This window comes from Equus caballus, chromosome 3, assembly GCF_041296265.1.
Source record: "Equus caballus isolate H_3958 breed thoroughbred chromosome 3, TB-T2T, whole genome shotgun sequence".
Classification (NCBI taxonomy): domain Eukaryota; kingdom Metazoa; phylum Chordata; class Mammalia; order Perissodactyla; family Equidae; genus Equus; species Equus caballus.
Genome location: NC_091686.1, coordinates 54,946,337 through 54,968,850, shown reverse-complemented (window position 1 = coordinate 54,968,850; position 22,514 = coordinate 54,946,337). Strand labels below are relative to the sequence as shown.

Genomic DNA, 22,514 nt, shown 5'->3' with positions numbered 1-22,514 from the left:
CATTAACAACCCTACAATGACCTCTAAATGTTCAAGTGAAAGGAAGACTGACATGTCTCTCACTTTAAATCAAAAGCTAGAAATGATTAAGCTTACTGAGGAAGGCATGTGGAAAGCTGAGACAGGCCAAAACTAGGCCTCCTGTGCCAGTTAGCCAAGTTGTGACTGCAAAGGAAAAGTTCTTGAAGGAAATTAAAAGTGCTATTCCAGTGAACACACGTCTGATAAGAAAGTGAAGCAGCCTATTGCTGATATGGAGAAAGTTTTAGTGGTCTGGATAGAAGATCAAACGAGCCACAACATTCCCTTAAGCCAAAGGCTAATCCAGAGCAAGGCCCTCACTCTCTTCAATTCTGTGAAGGCTGAGAGAGGGGAGGAAGCTGCAGAAAAGTTTGAAGGTAACAGAGGTTGGTTCATGGGGTTTAGGGAAAGAAGCCATCTCCATAATACAGAAGTGCAAAGTTAAGCAGCAAGTGCTGATGTAGAAGCTGCAGCAAGTTCTCCAGAGGATGTAGCTAAGACGATTAATGAAGGTGGTGACACTAAACAACAGATTTTCAATGTAGATGAAACAGCCTTATTTTGAAAGAAGATGCCATGTAGGACTTTCATAGCTAGAGAGGAGAAGTCAATGCCTGGCTTCAAAGGACAGGCTGACTCTCTTGTTAGGGGCTAATGCAGCTGGTGACTTTAAGTTGAAGCCAATGCTCATTTACCATTTCAGAAATCCTAGGGTCCTTAAGAATCATGCTAAATCTCCTCTACCTGTGCTCTATAAATGGAACAACAAAGGCTGGATGACAGCACATCTGTTTACAACATGGTTTACTGAATATTTTAAGTCCACTGTTGAGACCTACCACTCAGGAAAAAGACGCCTTTCAAAATATTACTGATCACTGACAATGCACCCGGCCACCCAAGAGCTCTGATGGAGATGGACAATGGGATCAATGTTGTTGTCACGGCTGCTAACACAGCATCCATTCTGCAGCCCATGGATCAAGGAGTAAGTTCAACTTTCAAGTCTTATTATTTAAGAACCACATTTTGTAAGGCTATAGCTGCCATAGATAGTGATTCCTCTGATGGATCTGGGCAAAGTAAGTTGAAAACCATCTGGAAATGATTCACTGTTCTAGATGCCACTAAGAATATTTGTGATTCATGGGAAGAAGTCAAAATATCAACATTAACAGGAATTTGGAAGAAGTTGATTCAAACCCTCATGAATGACTTTGAGGGGTTCAAGATTTCAGTGGAGGAAATAACTGAAGATGTGGTGGAAATAGCAAGAGAACTAGAATTAGAAGTGGAGCCTGAAGATATGACTGAATTGCTGCAATCTCATGATAAAACATGAATGGAAGAGGAGTCGCTTCTCATCGATGAGTAAAGAAAGTGGTTTCTTGAGACAGAATCTACTCCTGATGAAGATGCTATGAAGACTGTTGAAATGACCACAAGGAACTTAGAATATTACATAAACTTAGTTGATAAAGCAGTGGCAGAGTTGGAGAAGATCAACCCCAATTTTGAAAGAAGTTCTACTGTGGGTACAATGCTATCAAACAGTATCACATGCTACAGAGAAATCGTTCCTGGAGGGAAGAGTTGATCAATAGGGCAAACTTCACCACTGTCTTATTTTAAGAAATTGGCACAGCCACCCCAACCTTCAGGAACCACCACCCTGATCAGTCAGCAGCCATTAACATCCAGGCAAAACCCTCCAGCAGCAAAAAGATTATGACTCGCTGAAGGCTCAGATGACGGTTAGCATCTTTTTAGCAGTAAAGTATTTTTAAATTAAGGTATATACATTTTTTAGACATAACGCTATTGCACATTTAATAGAGTACAGTATAGCATAAACATAACTTTTCTATGCACTGGGAAACCAAAGAATTCCTGTATGGAACTCACTTTATGTTGCCATTCGCTTTATTGCGGTGGTCTGGAACTGAATCCACAATATCTCTGAGGTATGCCTCTATCTGTGCTGTTCTTTGATAATCTAGCCCAGCATGCTTCCTTGTTTCACAGTCTTGACTCGGAGAAGCTCTACTTTTTATTGAATTGCACGGGATTTGAATAGTGATCTACTGTCATAAGCAAGCCAGTAAGTGCCAGTCTCGGGGCCTTTTACTCGCTGTTCCATCTGCCTCGAATGCTCATTCTCCAGATGTTTATATGCCTGCTCCGCCGCATCATTTTGATCTCCACTCAAATGCTCCCCCAGAGAGGCCTCCCTCATTTCTCTATATAAGATAGTGCCCTTGATTACTCCCCTTTCTCTTCTCATATACCACTAATCTCAAGTTCTTAATTACCTTCACAGAATCCATCATCAAATGGCATTTTAATTGCCCTAATTGTTTATAGTCTCTTTCCCCCTATTAAAAAGGCAAACTACATGAGAACAGAGATTGTTTTTTTATTCACTGTTTCTTCAGCTCATACAACACTACCTGCTGCGTAGTATGCATTTAATAAATGCTTGTTGAATGACTGAATAGACTGATGATACAAAACCAACTTCTTCCGACTCTTCTCTCCTGCTTCAGTTTATCCTACACATGGATGTCAAATTACATTTTCTAATTTATGACTCTAATACAAGTCGCTCCTTTCCTGAAAAGTTTTAATTGCTTCTGCCTACCAGATCAAATGTAAACCCTTATTCCTGCCATCCAACCCCTGCAATGCATCCTCCTTGTCTTACTTATTCCACATGTACATTATAACCTGTAGCTTGTGCTAATTAGTTATATGCTTGTCTCATTCCCCATCCTTGACCCTAAAAACATTAAGTTTTTCATTGTTTTCTGTCTTTTTATAACACCAAAGTGAGCAACTAATGTTTTTCATGCGTAGCATCCATTCTCCCTTCTATGGTGAAAGATTTAGTTAGGAAACTATCCTTTTCCTGGCTACAGTGTTTCAATCAAAGTGTGCCTCTGACCAACACTTGGGCATGCACACTTCCAGTATCAGCTATTCACTCCCCGTCATACCAGGAATGCAAAGACTCAAGAACCGAGAACAGGTGAAGCCAATTTATTCCAATGGCAGCTCTTTGAACAGACCGTCCCGCTCTCACACTGCAGGCTGCCCAGAATCCTGCAGCTGCAGAGGTTAATGTCCTGTGGGAAGTCAGGTCACCAGCTCTGCTTTTTTATTTTCCAGCTCTACTGAGGCATAATTGATAAACAAAAAAAAATGCACATATTTAAAGTGTACAATTTGATGTTCTGACATACATATTCATTGTGAAATATCATCAAATAAAGTGAATTAACATATCAATCACCTCATAATTACTTTTTCCTTTTTTTGTGTGGTGAGAACACTTAAGATGTAAGCTCTTAGAAAATTCCAAGTATACTTTTTTTTTGGTGAGGAAGATTGGCCCGTAGCTGACATCTGTAGCCAATCTTCCTCCTTTTGCTTGAGGAAGAGTGGCCCTGAACTAACATCTGTGCCAAACTTCCTCTATTTTCTATGTGGGACATGGCCACAGCATGGCTTGATGAGTGGTACGTAGGTCTGTGGCTGGGATCTGAACCTGAGAATGCAGGACCACCAAAGCAGAGCATGTGAACTTAACCACTAAGTCACCAGGTCAGCCCCAATATACAAAACATATTTTTAAGTTTAGTCATACTGCTGTACATTAGATCTCTAGAACTTATTTATCTTGCAAAACTGAAACTTTGCACCACTTGTGCAACATCTCCTCATTTCACCCTCTGCCAGAACCTGTCAACTACTGATCTACTCTCTGCATCCATGAGTTCAACTTTTTTAGATTCCACATATAAGTGAGATCATGCAGTATTTGTCTTTCCATGTCTGGATTATTTCACTTAGCATAATGTCCTCCAGGTTCATCTACGTTGCTACAAATGACAAGACTTCCTTCTTTTTTATGGCTGAATAATATTCCATTGTATGTATGTAGGAATGTATGTATGTATGTGTGTATACATATATACACATTGCATGTATGTATATAAATATACATACATATGTATACATAAATATACATATGTATATAAATATACATACATACATACCTACACACACACCATATTTTCTTTATCCATTAATCTGTCAAACATTCAGGTTGTTTCCCTATCTTGGCTATTGTGAATAACACTGCAATGAACACAGGAGTGTAGATATCTCTTAGAGACCTGACTTCAATTCTTTTGCATATATACCCAGAAGTGGGATTGCTGGATCATATAGTAGTTTGTCTTTTTGTTTATTTACTTTTGCTGAGAAGATTCACCCTAAGGTAACATCTGTGCCAATCTTCCTCTATTTTTCAGTAAGTGGGCCACACGGCATGGCTGCTAACAGTGTAGGTCTACGCTGGGGAACCAAACCTGGGCCACTGAAGCAGAGTGCGAACTTAACCACTAGGCCACCGGTGCTGGCCCTCTGTTTATTTTTTGAGCAACCTCCACCCTGTTTTTGATAACGGTTGAACCAATTTACATTTCCACCAATGGTGTAAAAGAGTTCTCTTTTCTCCACATTCTCACCAACACTTGTTGTCTCGTCTTCTTGATAATAGACATTCTGACAGATGTGATATCTCATTGTAGTTCTGATTTGCATTTTCCTGATGATTAGGATGTTGAGGACCTTTTCATGTAACTATCGGCCATTTGTATGTCTTCTTTGGAAAAATGCATATTCAGGTCTTTTGCCCATTTTTTTAGTTGGGTTTTTGTTTTTTTGCTACTGAATTGTATGAGTTCCTTATATATTTTGGATATTAACCTCTTGTTGGATATGTGGTATATTTTCTCCCATTCTGTAGGCTGCCTTTTCATTTTGTTGATGGTTTCCTTTGCTATGCAGAGCTTTTTAGTTTGATGAAATTCCACTTATTTTTGCTTTTCTTGCCTGTGCTTTTAGAGTCAGATCCAAAAAGTCACTGCCAAGACCAATGTCAAGGAGTTTTTCCTCTATGTTTTCTTCTAAGAGTTTTACAGTTTCAGGTCTATGTTTAAGTCTTTAATGCATTTGAAGTTAATTTTTATGTGTGGTGTAAGATAAGCATTCAATTCCATTTCTTTTGCATGTGGATATCCACTTTTCCCAGCACCATTTATTGAAGAGACTATCCATTTCCCCATTACATGTTCTTAACACCTTTGTGGAACACCAGTTGACTGTAGATGCATGGATTTATATCTGGACTCTCTATTCTTTTCCATGGGTCTATGTGTGTTATGACAGTACCATGCAGTTTTGATTACTATAGCTTTGTAATATACTTTGAAATCAGGAAATATGATGCCTCTAGATTTGTTGTTCTTGCTCAAGATTGTTTTGGCTATTTGGGGCTTTTCACGGTTCCATATAAAATTTAGGACTGCTTTGTCTATGTCTATAAAGAATTTCATTAGGATTTTGATAGGGATTACATTGAATCTGTGGACCACTCTGAGCAGTACGGCCATTTTAACAAGATTAATTCTTCTAATCCATGAACATGGGATGTCCTTGAATGTTATTTGTGTCTTCTTTAACTTCCTTCAAGAATATTTTATAATTTTCAGTGTACAAGTCTTCCACCTCTTTGGTTATGTTTATTCCTAAGTATTTTATTCTTTCTGTTGCTAAGGTGAATGGGATGTTTTCTTCAATTCCTTTTCTGATAGTTGTTTGTGTATAGATACATAACTAATTTTTGTATGTTGATTTTGTAGCCTAAAATCTTACTGAATTTGTTTATTAGTCCTAACAGTTTTCAGGATTTTCTATATATAAGATCATGTCATCTGCAAACAGAGAAAATTTTACTTCTTCCTTTCCAATTTGGGTGCCTTTTCTTTCTTTTTCTTGCCTAATTGCTCTGGCTAGGATTTCCAGTACCATGTTGAATCAAAGTGGCAGGAGTGGGCATCTTGCCTCGTACTGAATCTTAGAGGCAAAGCTTTCAATTTTTTGCCATTGATTATCATATTACCTGTGGGTTTGTTAGATACGGACTGTAGCGGGTTGAAATAAGTTTCTTCTATACCTATACTGTTGAGAGATTTTATCGTGGATGGATGTTGAACTTTGTCAAGGGTTTTTTCTGTGTCTATTGAGATGATAATTTCTTTTCCTTTTATTCTACTAAAGTGGTATATTGCATTGATTGATTTGTGTGTGCTGAAACATCCTTGCATTCCAGGGATAAATCCCACTTGGTCATGGTGTATGATCCTTTTAATGTGCAGCTGAATTTGGTTTGTCAGTATTTTATAAAGGATTTTCCATCTATGTTCATCAGTGATATTAAGCTGTACTTTTCCTGTGGTGTCTTTGGTTTGGTATCAGGGTGATGCCAGCCTCATAAAATGAGTTTAGAAGTGTTTCCTCTTCTTCTACTTATTGGAAGCATTTTAGAAGGATTGGTATTAACTCTTCTCTAAAAGCCATCTGGTTCCAAACATTTTTTTGTTAGGAGGTATTTGATAACTGATTCAATCTCCTTATTTATTTGTCTCTTCTGGCTTTCCATTTTTTTCTTGATTCAGTTTTGCTAGGCTGTATGTTACTAGGAATTTATCCATTTCTTCCCTCTTAATAGTGGTTTTGTAGCATTCCATAAGTTTTGGTATGTTGTGTTTTTGTTTGTTTTGGGATGCTTAATTCCCTTTGCTTTTCTCTTTGATCCAATGGTTTTTCAAGAGTATGTTGTTTAGTTTCCATGTATTTGTCAAGTTTCCCATTTTTCTAGTGTTACTGATTTCTGGTTTCACTCAATTGAGGTAAAAAAGATACTTGGGATGATTTTGATCTTCCTAAATTTGTTAAGATTTATTTTGTGAGCTAAGGTATGATCTACCCTGGAGAACGTTCTGTGTGCACTTGAGAACAATGTGTACTCTTCTGCTGTTGGGTTGATAGTCCTGAATACATCTGTTAGGTCCATTTGGACTACAGTGTTCTTCAAGAACTGTTCCTTTTTTAATTTTCTGTCTGGATGTTCTACCTGTTATTGAAAGTGGGGTACTGAAGTCTCATACTATTATTATATTGCTGTCAATCTCTCCCTTCATCTCCGTAAATGTTTGCTTGATATATTTAGGTCCTTTGATGTTGGGTACACATATGTTTATAATTGTTAAATCTTTGTGTTGAATTGACCATTTTATCACAACCTTATTTGTCTTAGAGACAGTTTTTGACTTAAAGTGTTTTTTTTTCTGATATAAGTATAGCCACATCTGCTTTCTTTTGTTTACCATTTTCATGGAATATCTCTTTCCATCCCTTCACTTTCAGCCTGTGTGTGAATATCTAACGTGAGTCTTTTGTAGACAGCATATTGCTAGATGTTGTTTTTTTAATCCAGTCAGACACTCTGTGCTTTTCGATAGAGGAGTTTAATTCATTTACATTTATTTATTTATTTATTTATTTTTTAAAGATTTTATTTTTTTCCTTTTTTTCCACAAAGCCCCCCGGTACATAGTTGTATATTCTCTGTGGGTCCTTCTAGTTGTGGTATGTGGGACGCTTCCTCAGCGTGGTTTGATGAGCAGTGCCAGGTCTGCACCCAGGATTCGAACCAACGAAACACTGGGCCGCCTGCAGCAGAGTGCACGAACTTAACCACTCGGCCACAGGGCCAGCCCCTAATTCATTTACATTTAAAGTAATTATTGATACATGAGGACGTACTATTGCCAATTCGTTCATTGTTTTCTGTTTGTTTTGCATCTGTTTTGTTCCTGTTTTTCTCTCTGGCTCTCTTGCTTTGTTACTTGATGATTTTTTTTGAAGTGATGTGCTTTGGTTCTTTTCTCTTTATCTTTTGTATATCTATTACAAGTTTTTCTTTTAGGTTACCTTGAGGCTTGCCTAAAATACTTTATAGTTATAATCTATTTTAAGTTGATAATTTAAATTCAACTGCATACAATAACTCTACACTTTTACCATCCTACACACTCTGTGTTCCTGGAGTCAGAGTTCGCTTCTTTTTAAATTGTGTATTTATTAACAAATTTTTATCTTTTAACTTTTTATATTAGGGTTAAAAGTAATTTATACATAACTATTACAGTGTAACATTACTTTGTATTTGTCTATATTTTTACCTTTACCAGTGAAATTTATGCTTTCATATGCTTTTGCCTTGTTATTTACATGTTTTCATTTGAATTTGAAGGACTTCCTTAAGCATTTTTCTGTAAGGCCGGTCTAGTGGTGGCAAACTCCCTTTTTGTTTGTCCCTCAGTTTGTTATTTATCTTTCATTCTTAAAGGATAATTTCTTCAGTTATAATATTCTTGGATGGTAGATTTTTTTCTTTCAGCATTTTAAATTCATCATTCCACTCTTTCCTGGCCTGCAAGGTTTCTGCTGAGAAATCCACTCACAGCCTTATGGGGGCGGGGGGGGGGGGGGTCCCTTACATGTGATTAGTTGCTTTTCTCTTCCTACTTTCAAAATTCTGTCTTTCTCCTTGACTTTTGAAAATTTGATTATAATGTGTCTCAGTATAGTGTTCTTTGGGTTGATGCTATTTGAGATCCTGTGAGCTTCATAAATCTGGATGTCCATTTCCCTCTGAAGATTTGGAAAGTTTTCAGTCATTATTTTCTTAAATAAGCTTTCTGCCCCTTTCTCTCTCTCTCTTCTCCTGGGACACCCATAATGCATATACTGGTTCAATTGATGTCTCATAAATCCAGTAGGCTCTCTTCTTCTTTGTTCTTTTTTCTCTTCTAATTGGATAATTTCAAATAACCAATCTTTGAGTTTGCTGATTCTTTTTTCTGCTTGATTTAGTCTGCTGTTGCTATTGTATTTTTTTTCATTTCATGCATTGTATTCTTTTGCTCCAGAATTTGTGTGTTTCTTTTTTATGATTTCTATCTCTTTGCTGAACTTCTCATTTTGTTCATGTATTGTGTTCCTGAGTTTTTTGTCTATCTGCATCCTCTGATAGCTTGCTGAGCTTCTTTAAAACACTTATTTTGAATTATTTGTCAGGCAATTCATAGATCTCCATTTCTTTGGGAAGTCAGTTACTGGTAATTTATTGTGTTCCTTTGGTGGTGTCATTTCTCTTGCTACTTATTGCCTTGTGTTGGTGTCTGCACTTAGCTGAAGCATCAGCAAAGACTGTAATGGCCCTTGGCAGTAAAAACTGTGGGTGTCTGTGGTGGCACTGAAGGCTGCTGGTATCTTTTTGCTCTCATATATCTCCATAGGAAGAAGTCACAGACAAGGGTATCCCTCTTGGTGCCAAGTTTGCTGGCCTGTGGAATAGGGTGATGCAGGTAGAATGCTTCCTAGACTTATCTATGTGGTCATCCTTGCTTTTTGTGCTCCACTTGGCTTGCTGGAGCTTCTTAATTGTACTCTAGAGCTATCCTAGAGCTATCTTCATCCATTAGGAGTTGTCAAATTGTTTTTGCGGAGGGACAGAATGGGGCCTCCTAATCTTGCTGATGTGCTTAGCTTTCGTTCCCATTATGTGTCCCTCCAGAAAATGGCTTTACTTTTTCTTTTTTCTTAGTCCAATTTTAGCCAGGGTTACTTTCTGTAAATATACATTTATATTTATACATTTATAAATATACATTTATTCATTTGATTCTCACAATAACCCTAGGAGATACGTATTTTTACTATCCAAATTTCTTATATATGGAAAGTGAGGTACAGAAAGTATAAGCAGACTGTCATAGGTCACACACCTAATAAGTGTCAGAGCTGGAATTTGAAACCAGGCAGTGTGTCTCCAGAGGCCTGCTCTTAACCGTACAAAGTAATGCTTCTCTAGAAGAATCCTTCCTATTTAATTAGAACAGGAAATCTTGCAGGTTAGATGACCCCCAAAAGCAAACTACAACAGGAAATGATTTAAAAAAATGATACATATAAATGATACATACTTAAAATTTTTTTTTACTTTGAAACCCTTAAATGTTTATTTATTTTCTACTCTTTAGATGTGGGCCTTTGTTTGGGAATGGCAATAGCTTGGAATCTCACGTCTTCTTCCTCGTATAAACCACAATCATAATGTGTCACCTATGTCGAGTGAAAACAAAGCCTTTAATCTTTATCAAATTTCCCCAAGGTATTCCACTTAGCTTTTGTAACAGAGATAATTCTTTGTGAACACCATGCCATCTCTACACGTCCTCTCTCCAAGCACCAGGAAGACTTTCTGGCCTCCCTTACAGTTAGCTTGGGAGCCATATGACTGAATCTGCTCATCGGAATGTGAGCAGAAGCATTATAAGCCACTCCCAGGTGTAGTCATAAAACTATTCCACATCATTCTCAACCTCTTCTTTTCCTACTGAGGCAAACTTGGAGGATGGTTGAGACAAAATGGAGAAGGACTGCTCAACCAGTGGACTGTGAAGTGAGTGAGAAATAAACTTCGACTGTGTTAAGCTACTAAGATTTCAGAGTTTGTTACAGAAGCTCCTATTAATTATTCCGACACATTTTCCTAGAAATAGCTATAATGTTACATTCACATTGCATTTGTTTAATTATGTGGGTATCATTAGAAAAAACCTGACATAAATAGTTTTGGAAACAAACACAACTGACGCTTGATTAGCATATGGTAAAACTGGTAATGAACAAGTACTTGAGAGAATAGCCTATTAGCCACAAGCCTTTGGAGTTGCCATGGACAGAGTCAGCATGCTTTAAAAGCAAATGCAGAGAATTGATGAATCTGGCAAATTAGTTAGGTGGAGTCCTGTTAACCAAACTTTTACTGTATACTCTAGAAATGTGAATTATTACTAATGCCCAGAATAGTTACCCTGACTATCTTGAAATAAGTTTAACTTTTATTTAGACATACATGGTGTAACTCAATGGACATTTCTGAGTAAATTTAAAAAACTAGAACAAGTGCTTTGGAAGACACAACAATGCATGAGTTACACCATAACTTTTAGAGACAAGAATGTATAATTAAATATGAGATACTGCTCTTACCCTTGAAGAACTTATAATGCCATACAAGAGAAAAAAGCAACTCACTCCAAGGCAGAAGGTGAGATTTGTTCCAATAGGAGGAAGGACGCCCCTAAGACAACAGAGGAGATGTGGATGAACTGTGGCGGGAGGGTGAGAGAGGGCTTCCAGAGGGAGCAGAATTTGAGATGTCTTAGTTGGACTCCCCAACTCACCCAGCCAGAAGTAGACCCTGCAACAAGGATTGAGGGTGAGTTGTTTATTTGGGTGGTACAGCAGGGAAATGGGGTGGTCACAGAGCGAGAAGGAAGGTAGTACGGGATGTCATTTTAAGTTACTAGAGCTATTACAGCAGTTCTGAAGCTTTGCAACTTGGGGGAAAGCTCTGGGAAACACACACCTCAGAATTATTCCACCCAAAGGGCAAAGGAGCTGGGAATTTATACCCCCACACTTCTCAGTCATTGGTTAAGGGCTGCTCCCGAAGGGACATTCTTTGCTAGGCTCTCCTGGTCCCTAGAAGTATAACTGCCATCCCTCGGAGACCAACTGAAGAAAACAGCAGAAATTTAGTTCTAAATTAAATACAAATAATCTTTGAAAATATGCAAATATTCACTTGCCATTTACTAAGTGCCCCTATTTGCCAAACACGCACAACGTAATGATTTTTTTAAGTAGGCAACTTCTGAGATGTCAGTTCCAAAGTACTGCCATCTCACTGAAGCAGCTTAAAGGTTGCATAGCATAATGACGTTTTCATAATCAGAGAGTAATTTCGTCTATCTTCTGTTAAACATTCCTTTTATAGGAAAGAAGGAATTTACCACCCGACAGAAACAGATAATCTACTCCAAGGATTCCTAAGCAGACATGACTTTCTAGTGCTTATCTGTAAGTACTCTACAAAACAAACGTCTGGGGAGAAGAAATTAATAGTAATCTGAATTATAGATATGTGGCTATGATCTAAAAATTAGAGCCATCAGAGTACCCCAAGCTAAGCAATAACTTTTATCACTTAATGCTTTAGACTTATTGATGATCTAATCAGTTTCCACTACTAGAAAGTACCCATTTGAGCCATGCAAACAACATTCTAGCAAGCTATTTTACCGTTGCTTTTTTTAAACACTGTCTAATATTTTTTAACCTTCAAACTTAGAACCAATCTAGAAGGTATAGCTCACTACCCAAAGAAAGGTTTTATCTGAAGACATGAGCAAATGAATTTTAATTTAGTGCTACCTCTGAGTTCCTGGGTGCTCAAAATAACATACAGATTTTGGTGGGTACAGTTAATCATTCCCACTATGTAAGTTCACCCACACAAAGAGACAAGACAGCCAAACCACAAACTAGCAAACAATCACATAAAAACCAAAATACTTTTTATTTCCTATTATGACTCCACTGCTATGGAGTATTCATGAGGGGCTAGAGAAGAGGCTAGGAGTCCTGCAGTCACTACCGAGTTCAAAACCCAGCTCTGTCATTTACTGCTACTGACCCTGAATAATTTACTCCTTAGATTTCCTCACCTGCAAAGCGGAATTGGGATCAACTAATTTACAGAGTTACTGTGAGAGGCAAATGAGATACTGTGCATGGAAGAGCTTAGCGCAGTACCTGGCATAAAGCTCTCTTTTCCCTGTGGCCCCTCTGTTCCTGCCCTGATTTTGTTTATGTGCGGTAGACCATAAGTTCCTTGAGGGACAGGGACATGTTTTATGTATTTTCTGAAGAGGCCCAGCACGCAGTCCAGAGCTTTGCAGAGTAGGCAGTAAATAAGAAAAAAAGTGAACAAATATTTGTTGAAGTTAATTTGTTTAGACTGTAGCCCTAAATACAAAATGGAGACTCATGCAATGTTTCTAAGCATGAAAAAAACATGGGAAATATTTTAGGCAGTTTATGTGACATATCAGTTTATGCGGTAAAAGACTCTGACTCTACAGGAGTAAGACTGAACTTTGTAATCAAACTTGCCATAACGGACATTGATAAGAGAGCACACGTCCCTGAAACTAATCACCATGGAAGACTGTTCTAGTTGTTTGTTTTTGCTCAGAACATTTTAAAATAACTTTTGAGAGTTTGCCTATAAGTCACACAGGAAAATCAGCATAATTATTTTATAGACAGATTTCAATTTTAACCCCAAAAGTTAATATTTCATCACTACTCCCAAACTTAGATCTGCTGTGGCTTAAAGTGACTATTTTCCATAATTAAATAATGCATTAAAGTACAAAGATTTCCAGTATAATGATATACAGAAAATATGACGCATGAATTACATATGTTCTGAAGACAATTTCCAAAGAAATTCCCAAAGACATAATGAACAATAGCAACATTGTCTAATAAAGACAGTCTCAGAAGATGTTTGGAATAGAGTGCTACTCACCTAGACACTTAAACTTTGGCAACATATTAATCATGTTATTTTGTGTATGTACTTACATATGAGACTGACACTAACCCTATTAAATATATAAATATAAAAATAAAATTTTTACCTTACACATAATCATCATACATTATATTATTAAAACTTTTCATATATTTATTTTTAATTATTATAGTTATATTATTATATATCATGTATAATAAACATATATAATTTATAAGTTTTAACTTATATTTATAGAGTATATCTTCCTGTCTACCTCAGTATCTGCCATCCTCCTGGGTAAATTCAGGGTCCACATGGACAAACCATCGCTATCTTTATTTGTCATCCTTTAACCACCTCCTTTCCAATGATTTCTCCTCTTCTCCACTTCAGTCACTCATTCTCATAAACACAACCTAAACCTTATCATCACTCCAGATTGTTCCATCTCCAAAATCACTAATGCAAACATCCCACTCTCTGTTCACAGCCCCCGAATCCAGCTTGCTTGCTTATCTACTCCCATCTCAAGTATTCTCTGGCCTAACTGGGGTCTCTAGCACCTCCTGTCGTCTTGCTCTTTCATATCCTAACTTACCCTTCAGCTCTTCTCACCACCTTTACTACTGTTACCCTGGTCTAAGCCACCACAGTTTCTTAGCCCCACTATTTTAATGAACTCCCAACAGGTCTTCCTGCTTCTGCCCGTCCCTCTCAACAGTCTATTCTCTGCCTAGCAGTTAGAGCAATCTCTTTAACACATAAGGCAGATCATGGCCCTCTTCTGTTCAATACTGTTGAATAAAATACTGTCAGAATAAGTCAAAGTCCTGACAATGACTGATAAGAGTCTACAAGATCTGGTCCTTTGTTGCCTATGTGATCTAATTTCTCTTAACTTTCCCCCTTGCTCACTGTAATCCAACCACAGTGACCTTCTCGACTCTGCTATCAAACAGAACAGGTATACCCCCATCTCAAGACCTTTGTACTGCTCTTCTCTCAGCTGTCTTCATGGCTTGCTCCTTCACCTCCTCCAAGTCTCTGCTCAAATGTCGCCTCGTCACGGAAGCATTTTGACCATCCCCTTTAAATGAGCAAATGATACTCCTCTACCTTATCAGTACTACTTCTCTTCTTCTCTTTTTCTCCACAGAACATAGCACCACCTGACATACTACATATTTCCTTAATTATTTGTTTATTGCCCTTTTTTATATTCCCATTAGAATATAAGCTTCATAAGGGCAGAGACTTGTCTATTGCTCACTGATATATTCCCTGTTCCCAGAATGATGCTTTGCACATAGTAGGCACAGGATGATTATTTAATTAATGCAGCTTAGATTTCATGGTCCATTATTTCAATTATATTTTTGCCACTGAATTTTGAGTATGTAAAAATCTGGGTGATTAATTCCTGAGCAGATACGAGGGAAAAGCTTCACTAAAGTCTGGATTTAGATCATCTTATGAAGAGAGACTCTAAAATTATTCTGAAGCTGGATAAATTAAACTGTGGCTGTTGGATGACTACTTCAAAGATGTGATTCTGTAACCAGTTATTCAAAAATACAGCTTTGACCTTCCAGTTTGGCAAAATAAGGGCACTTCTGCTTATGCTCCTTCCTTGAAACCTACAAGAAACAAAAATAATGAAAAAGAAAAAAGAAAGCTTCACCTTAAGTGAAGTAAGAAATGGCCATAACTGTAGACAACCAACTATGAGGACTACTTGCCAAGTTCAGCAAAATGTGGGCCAAAATGCCAAGAGCCAACATATACATTCTCAGACCTCCAGCAGATTACAGATTTCTTTAAATGTCACACTCCTAAGAGGTCTATCCAAAATTACTTTGATTGAAGTAACTAGAACTGGTAGACATGGCCAAACCATTGCAGAATCTGAGAAAACCTTGTAGGGACCAAGGTTCACTCTCAGAGAATGGCAGGGAAAAGGGAACTGAAGGAGGGGTCATGCAGGTAAAGCTTTTTCCTAATCTTTGCCTTGGCCCCCTGGTAGAGGAAGCCCGTGTGGAAGTGAGGCTGATGAACGGGTTGTAGAAGCCATGATCAATTGTGCAGCACTGACTGGAGTTAGCTGAGCAGAAATAGTTGTTAGGTGAATCCCTTGACAGCCTATGACAAAAATGCTTCACTGAGAGTCACATCAACTTTCTGTTTGTGCCAGAGATAAAGTAAAAATCTAAAATACAGCTTAATTAAATCCATCCTGTTCTTAAAACCTTTCATCATTCTCCTATAAGTTTTAACTATACAGTTGAACTCCACACTAGCTTAACTCTAGTATCTAGCTCTCTCCTGCCACTTCCTATGGTCTAGCCAGAAATGTCTGGTCACCACTACACAAACACTCTATGACCTAAAACACACTCTTCTGCCTGGAAGGTTTCTGCACATCCGCTTCCCTTCCTCTCCTCAGCGACTTGCTGAAATGCCAATCATTTTGCACAGGGCCACTTAGATACTCCATTCTTCCATAAAACTTCCACTTAAAGGAGTTTTGTGTTTTTGCTGCTTTTGAAAAAATGATTCACTGTCAAAAAGCAGATCTGGATAGATCCATTAAATACTAAAATCACACTCTTCTAGCCATTGAGGGCACAATCAGACTCCTGCCCTTCCAAAGACAAAAGGACACTGAATCATATGAAAAGCTAGAATACTGAGCGAATAGTAAGAACTGTCTAGAGGCAGGAACTTTTCTGTCCTGAGTAACATATCTGATTGGCAACTTTATTTTTCTGCTTTTGACTGTCTTCCCTCTATCATCAAACCTGATTCCCTTTAAGGTAAAGGGAAGTCAGGTGACATCATAAAGGTTGATGTGACCCTAATGGCTTTTTTATTTTAAATGTAAAATTTACTGAAAATTTGCTATGATTATCCCATTTAATCATAACAAAACAGCCAAATTAGTTACTGATATTTTTCCTATTTTACAGATGAGAATACCAAGTTTGAAAGAGAGACTGAGTAATTGGAGCAGAGTGAGACAAATTGCAAATTCTCATCCATTGTGATTCCAGAACTGGAGTTCTTAACTCTGTGCTCTAAGTTTATTAGTATATCTGCTCAAGTATCTCTGACCAGATCATTTCAGAGCAAGCCAACGGTTTCATCAGTTACTCTTCAGCCTATATTATCACCCAAACCAAGAATAAAAACACTTTATATTTTTATAATACTTAACTGGCTTTGAAAATACTTTCACAAGCGTTAATGACTTAAAACCCACAAAAAAATCTATAAGATTTTTGCCATTTTCGATAACAGGAAAGAGGAACAGAGATATTACTCATTACCCAGCCACACTGTTGAGAAGCCAGGTTACAGAGATAAGCCTTTTATCCTAACATCAGTGCTCTTTCCAGAACTGTTGAAGACTTTAGAAGTATCTGGTACCTTTTCTTAAATATGGTAGTCTAAAGTATTCAGTGAACTATCATGCTTCTAATTTCATTCAATTTAAAAACATTATTTCTTTCATGCTATATACAAATTATGATCATAGACATTATTTTCAGTAAAATGAATAAACAGAGTCTAGACATTGACTTCAAGGAATTTTCAATGTCAAGCACTGTGCTTACTAGCTCAAAAAGCATGAGGCCTGAAATGACATCGTTTCTACAATTACACCAATTAATGCCTTCTGGGGCATCAAATATATGGGAGGGAGTGGTGGAAAAGAAGTGTGAATAGGTAGGGTGGGTTCAAATCATGAAAAGCCTTGTTTGTCAGGTTTATAATATCAGGATAGGTGACGAGGAACCACTGAGGAATTCTGATACGGGAAGTGACATGTCATATTTGCATGATAGGAAGTACTTTAGGCAGCAGAAGAGGGAAGATGGCGTCGAGGGGCAGACTAGAGTGAGGGAAACCAGTAAGGAGGCTATTGCAGTAGTCTCCCAAGGACCAATCAGTTCTCAAATCGGGCTGATTATTAAAATTGCCAAGGAAATCTTTTAACATACAGGTTTTGGAGCTCTGCCACGAGTTTCTGACTCAGTAAGTCTGAGTCATCAGGTGATTGTGATAATGAGCCAGGGATAGAAGGTTCTTGCCTGGGTGAGAGGCAAGGAGGAGGCACCAGTGAGGGTGGGAGAATTAAGAGATACTTAAGCAGTAGAATTAACAGGTTTTAGTGACTGATGGACATGAACCTGGAGCGCTTGTGTGGATGGATGGGCCATTCATGAAGCCCCAGAATACAGTGGACCATTAGACCTTCAAGGGCAAGAGAAGATGAGGACATGCAGGTGCGAGCGAAAGCCAGGCAGCTGGGGATGTAGGTATGGTTTGCCAGGGAGAGCTCTGGATTGAGGACCTAAGAATGGGCCTAGGAAATAGCAATGTTTAAGAAGGAAAAGTCCTCAAAGGAGAATGAAGAGAGGCTCCAGAAACAGGAAGAAGACAAGAACATTCAATACTCATTCAAGTGTTTAATGGGGAAAGTTTGGTTTGGGGATGGAGTGCAAAGGGCCTCAATTCCAAGTAAAGGAGTCTTAACGGTATAATGTCAGCAAAAGGGTGGGAGGCAAAACAACAACAGCTGCAAAACGTCTGCTCACTCAGGGCAGGAGCATGATATGATGAGGCTTGTAAAGGAGATGGGAAGCGGGTGAGCCTAGAAGTGGGAGAACAGATTGAAATTGTGTGGCTGTGATAAGGGCCCAATCTAAAGCAGTGGTAGTGGGTGGACAAAGGACACCCATTCCAAGAGAGATGTCTAAGACAGAATATGAGTCCTGGTGGGAATGGTAGAGGAGGCGGAATTAAGGATAAACTAAAGATTCTAGCTTGGCACGCCAGGGGCTGGCAAACTAAGGTTGGAGAGGGCAGAAGAGAGACATTGTTTTGAGATGTTTTGGGGTGTGAGCAATTTCAGGTACCAGCATGGCTTTTTACAGGTAGTGAGAAATACGGCTCTACTGCTCTTCTGATACAATGGGGCTAGAGTTAGATTTAGAAGGAATCAGCAGAATGGTAACTGAAGCAAAAGACAGTCTCCCAGGCTGTCTTTTGTGAGAATAAATGAGGACCATGGTGACTGTCAGCAGAGTCAGAATGTAGTCCCCAGAGTCGGGTATGACACTGCAGATACTGCCTGACCTACACCAAGTACAGCGAGACAGAGACTCTCTATTCTAGATACTACTGCTGTACTCCGTGAATGATTTTGTGGGGTTTTTGGCAATCACATCACACTGACATCTCATACTGTGCTAGCAATTAACTAAAACCCATGGATGATTCCCAATTTAACTATTATTAATTTTGGTCTCCTCATGGAGGAGGTGTAAATCATTTTATGGAAATCATTTTATGAACCTAAGTAAAGGACTTTCTGATTATATTGATCGTATCAGATATGATGCATTTGATGCAAGAAACAGAATACTTCACTAAAAGTAGTTTATACTATGAGGACACTTATTCCCCTCAGGTAACTGGTAGTCCAGGGGTATGTGTGATCAGGGTTGGATCAGCAGATCAGCAGTGATAAGGAACCAAGGCTTTTTCCTCCTTTAGCTGCCAACCTCAGTGAGTCAGTGATACATTCATCAAGGGCAAAAGACAGTGGCAGCAGCTCCAAGCACTGTACCTGTACATGAAAACATAGGAAAGCAGGTTTGGAGGAGTGGGCATCTTGACCCAGAGGCCTGCTATCTTTCTCTCTTATTTTAATTAAAAATTTAAAAAATAATTTACATACAGTAAAATGCATAAAACGTGTACAGCTGAATGAGTTCTGATACGCATACACTGGTATACACCTACGGAACGTTTTCATCAGGCCAGAAAGCCCCCTTGGACACTTTCCTGGTCAGTCATCACCACTGCCGCCACCCCCTACTCCACCCAGAGGCAACTACAGCTCTGATCTCTTACACCATTCACTCTGTTTTGTAATCAGGGATGAAAATCGTTTCCAGAGGCCTTCTGCTCCCAGCACACTTTCCCTTACATCTCTCCTTGGCCGGAACTGTGTCACAGCCAACCTTTAAGTCAATCACTGGCTGAAGAGGACGGTACAAGAGACCATTTATAATTCATCCATCCTTTGGGGCTGAGGGAGGGGCCCATGTGACCTCAGCACATTGATGTAAGCCAAATAAAACTTTTTCTTAAGCAAGGAAGGAGAGGGAAATGGCTGCCCCCCCACCCCCATTTTCTTGGTCTACATATCCAGCCATTCAACATCTGGCCTATTCTTCTAGCTTTATTTCACTTGCAAATGTACTAAATATGTGCTCATTCAAGTCAATGATTAAAACACTGAAAAATGACACAAACGCAGAGACCTCCCTTGAAGTTAACATCAATCCACACTCTAACAGTCTGGTCAAAGTTCTTCATCCAGGTCCAAATACAGCCAAACATATATTTGTCTAGGCCCCAAATCTCCTCTTAGCCCACAAGGATATCATGAGAAACTTCATTCAACACTTTATGACTCTGTTTCCCACACTGGGGTACACAGAGGCGTCAGTGGATATATTTAGTACTTTTTCCTCATAAAAGCCTTTTTCTATATCTCGGAAGTTTTCATGAGCCTAAGCTATTCTCAGCTATTTTATGTCTCTGTCACTTGTGTGTATTTATCACTTGTTTTGTGCCTGTTTCCTTTTTTTGTATACATCCTTCTAAAAGCTAAGCTCATGAGAATGACCAGAAGGAGACTTTGGGTTTTTTAGTTGCCCTTCCATTTTTCCTACTTTTCAGTAGGTTAACGATTTCATTGTGAGTCTCTCAATTCCTTTTTAATCCAGCTTCCTTTTGGTTTATATCTAATGTTTCTATGACTTTAGGAATAAAAAAAGAATCTGCTCTGTAAACAAGGTCCAGGCTTACAAATCTAACTGTGACTAGCATGTTCTTCATTATTATGGCCTCTAAAATGGCACTGACACATCCCATTAAAATGATTTCCATAACTTCCATTTCATCCCTATTAGTTGTAACTAAGTCCAGAAAAATCACATTCCTTTGTCACATTATCTACCATCTCAGAGATGAGACCATCAGCAAGATCAACTTGAAAAATGCACCAAATATTAGCACAATGATGCTTCCAGAGTACAGACGTAGTTTCCAAACATGACATCTGTCTGCCTCTAGGCCAGAAAGGAAGCTTGTGTTAGGAGAGCAGCAGTCATCTTCATCCACCTAAGATACCGGTATTTGGCTCCCAACAGTCCTATCAGTTTGTGTGTCTTCTCTCTTCCTCTCATGCTACATTCTCCACCAGGCTTAGGCCTCGCGGCTCAAGCATTTCCCAGGAGGGCTCTCTTCCACACAGCTCAACAGGTGCTATTTCACTAGCACAGCATATAACCTCCCACTGCATATTCCAGCGATTACCTCTATCTCAGCAGGTTTGTCTGGCCGACAAGATCATGTTCATCTATTTTCATTATATTTTAGGTTTACCTTATTATCAGCCCCAGTTAAAAGGCATGAGTGTTAAAAAGCGCTTATCACAGTATAGCTGAAACAAAGCCAACCATTTTATAATGTTTCAAAAAGAGACCCTTTTGCAAAGTACCACAGGAATCAGAGGAACAAACTTAAGGTAGATTTTTTTTTATTTAAAAAATAATTTATCAATTTTTTTGGTAGCAAAACTAATATAAGTGTTTTTTTTTTTTTTTTAATTTTCTCTTGTGAATCACTGACATACTTTTTCAGCTACCATGATATCTCCATCTTAGGTTACACTTGATATTCTCCAAAGTATCTCACCTTATCATTTTATCTGAGCATTGTTCTTCCCTTCCCTCAAATTTCATTTTAAAGTTCTCTTTACCAGGTTGGCAAGATTCCCGCTAAAAGCATTCCTCTCAGATGTACTCTCCCTTATAGGGAGTCTGTTGTATTAACAGCATAAGCCCTAGTTAAGAAAACCTAGTTTGGGTCATCTTCTGCTGTTTTGGTAGGGTGCTACTTGATATCCATTACTCTTTTATTTCTTCTTCAAAGTCATGGCCTCCACTGGAAGAAGAGACGAAAACACCCCTTCAATGCCCAAACCAAGTGCCTCTGGTTGTATCATTCATTGCCATGTGAACCAATAAGAGTACAATGCGGTCTGTAAATTTGATAAGTCTCAGAAAGCCTCCTGAGGGTTTCAGATCCATTATGATTTACCTCAATATAAACGAGAAAGAAATAAGATACTTTCCCTCTTTTCCCACGTCTAGAGGATTTGGATGTTTATCCTCTGACTCTCAATTGTAAGTCTTTAGAGACCTATATGCATTCACCTAATGTGTAAAGGATAGATGATAAAATACCAGCCAATGTATACAAAGATGTAGTTAGTATTGTCAAGGACTCTTTTATAGGTTTCTCAAATACTCTCCTTTACTGATGATAGTTACCAAGGACTACATATATGGGACTTAAAATCTGATGTTGAATTTGAAAGTGTGCCAGACACAAGAGAGACAGAAAGACACAGTAATATTATCTTCAGGAATTTGCAACCTAGTCAGGAGGCTGGCACTCATGAACACAGCCATCAGCACGTATTCCTGCTGTAACCAAGCTTCCATAAAAAGGTGGCGCACCGAATCCACCACAGCACTGGGCTCACGCAAGTGCTTTACAGAGAATTTTTATAGCAGCAAAGAAACATCAATCACAATTGTTCTCCAATCTTCAAAGAAAATATATCAGTTTAACACACACTTGATACAGAGAACAGACTTCATAAAAGAACTTAATAAATATAGGAATAATAATCTGAAGTTATATCCATATGGAATTTTTACGACAAAGAATGATTTAAATAAAATATCTCCCATTCAAAATACAGCAATACTGAAAACTAAGTACCAAAGTCACTTACTTTTACTATGATAAGCCTGGCCAGGCTTTCACACCTCTGGTTATCATTTTCTGTATATTCTACTTCAAACAGGGTATTATAATTTTCCAGTATTTTAGCCATTATCTTGTTGCAGAGGTCTTGTTCTTTCACGCCTTCAAGCCCAGGTGGCACACTAGAAACAAAGGGAAAAAATTGAGAGGAATTACTTCTTAAAAAAAAAAAGGCCAGCAAAGCCAACTCAGGCTTCTATTTTGACGTCTCCTGAATGATTGATTAGCCTTC

At 38.4% G+C, this 22,514-nt stretch overlaps 1 protein-coding gene across 14 annotated transcripts in view; it reads right to left on the bottom strand.

The window, feature by feature from the left end:
- FAM13A (family with sequence similarity 13 member A) overlaps positions 1 to 22,514 on the bottom strand; it is a 316,899-nt gene that overhangs the window by 176,353 nt on the left and 118,032 nt on the right. For all 14 annotated transcript variants that reach the window (XR_011437490.1, XM_070263412.1, XM_070263416.1 and 11 more), the window contains exon 5: positions 22,251 to 22,404. Coding sequence is in view for 13 of the 14 variants with exons in the window: in XM_070263412.1 (XP_070119513.1) it covers positions 22,251 to 22,404 (154 nt within the window). In the remaining variant the exon portion in view is untranslated. The remainder of the gene's footprint in view (positions 1 to 22,250; positions 22,405 to 22,514) is intronic.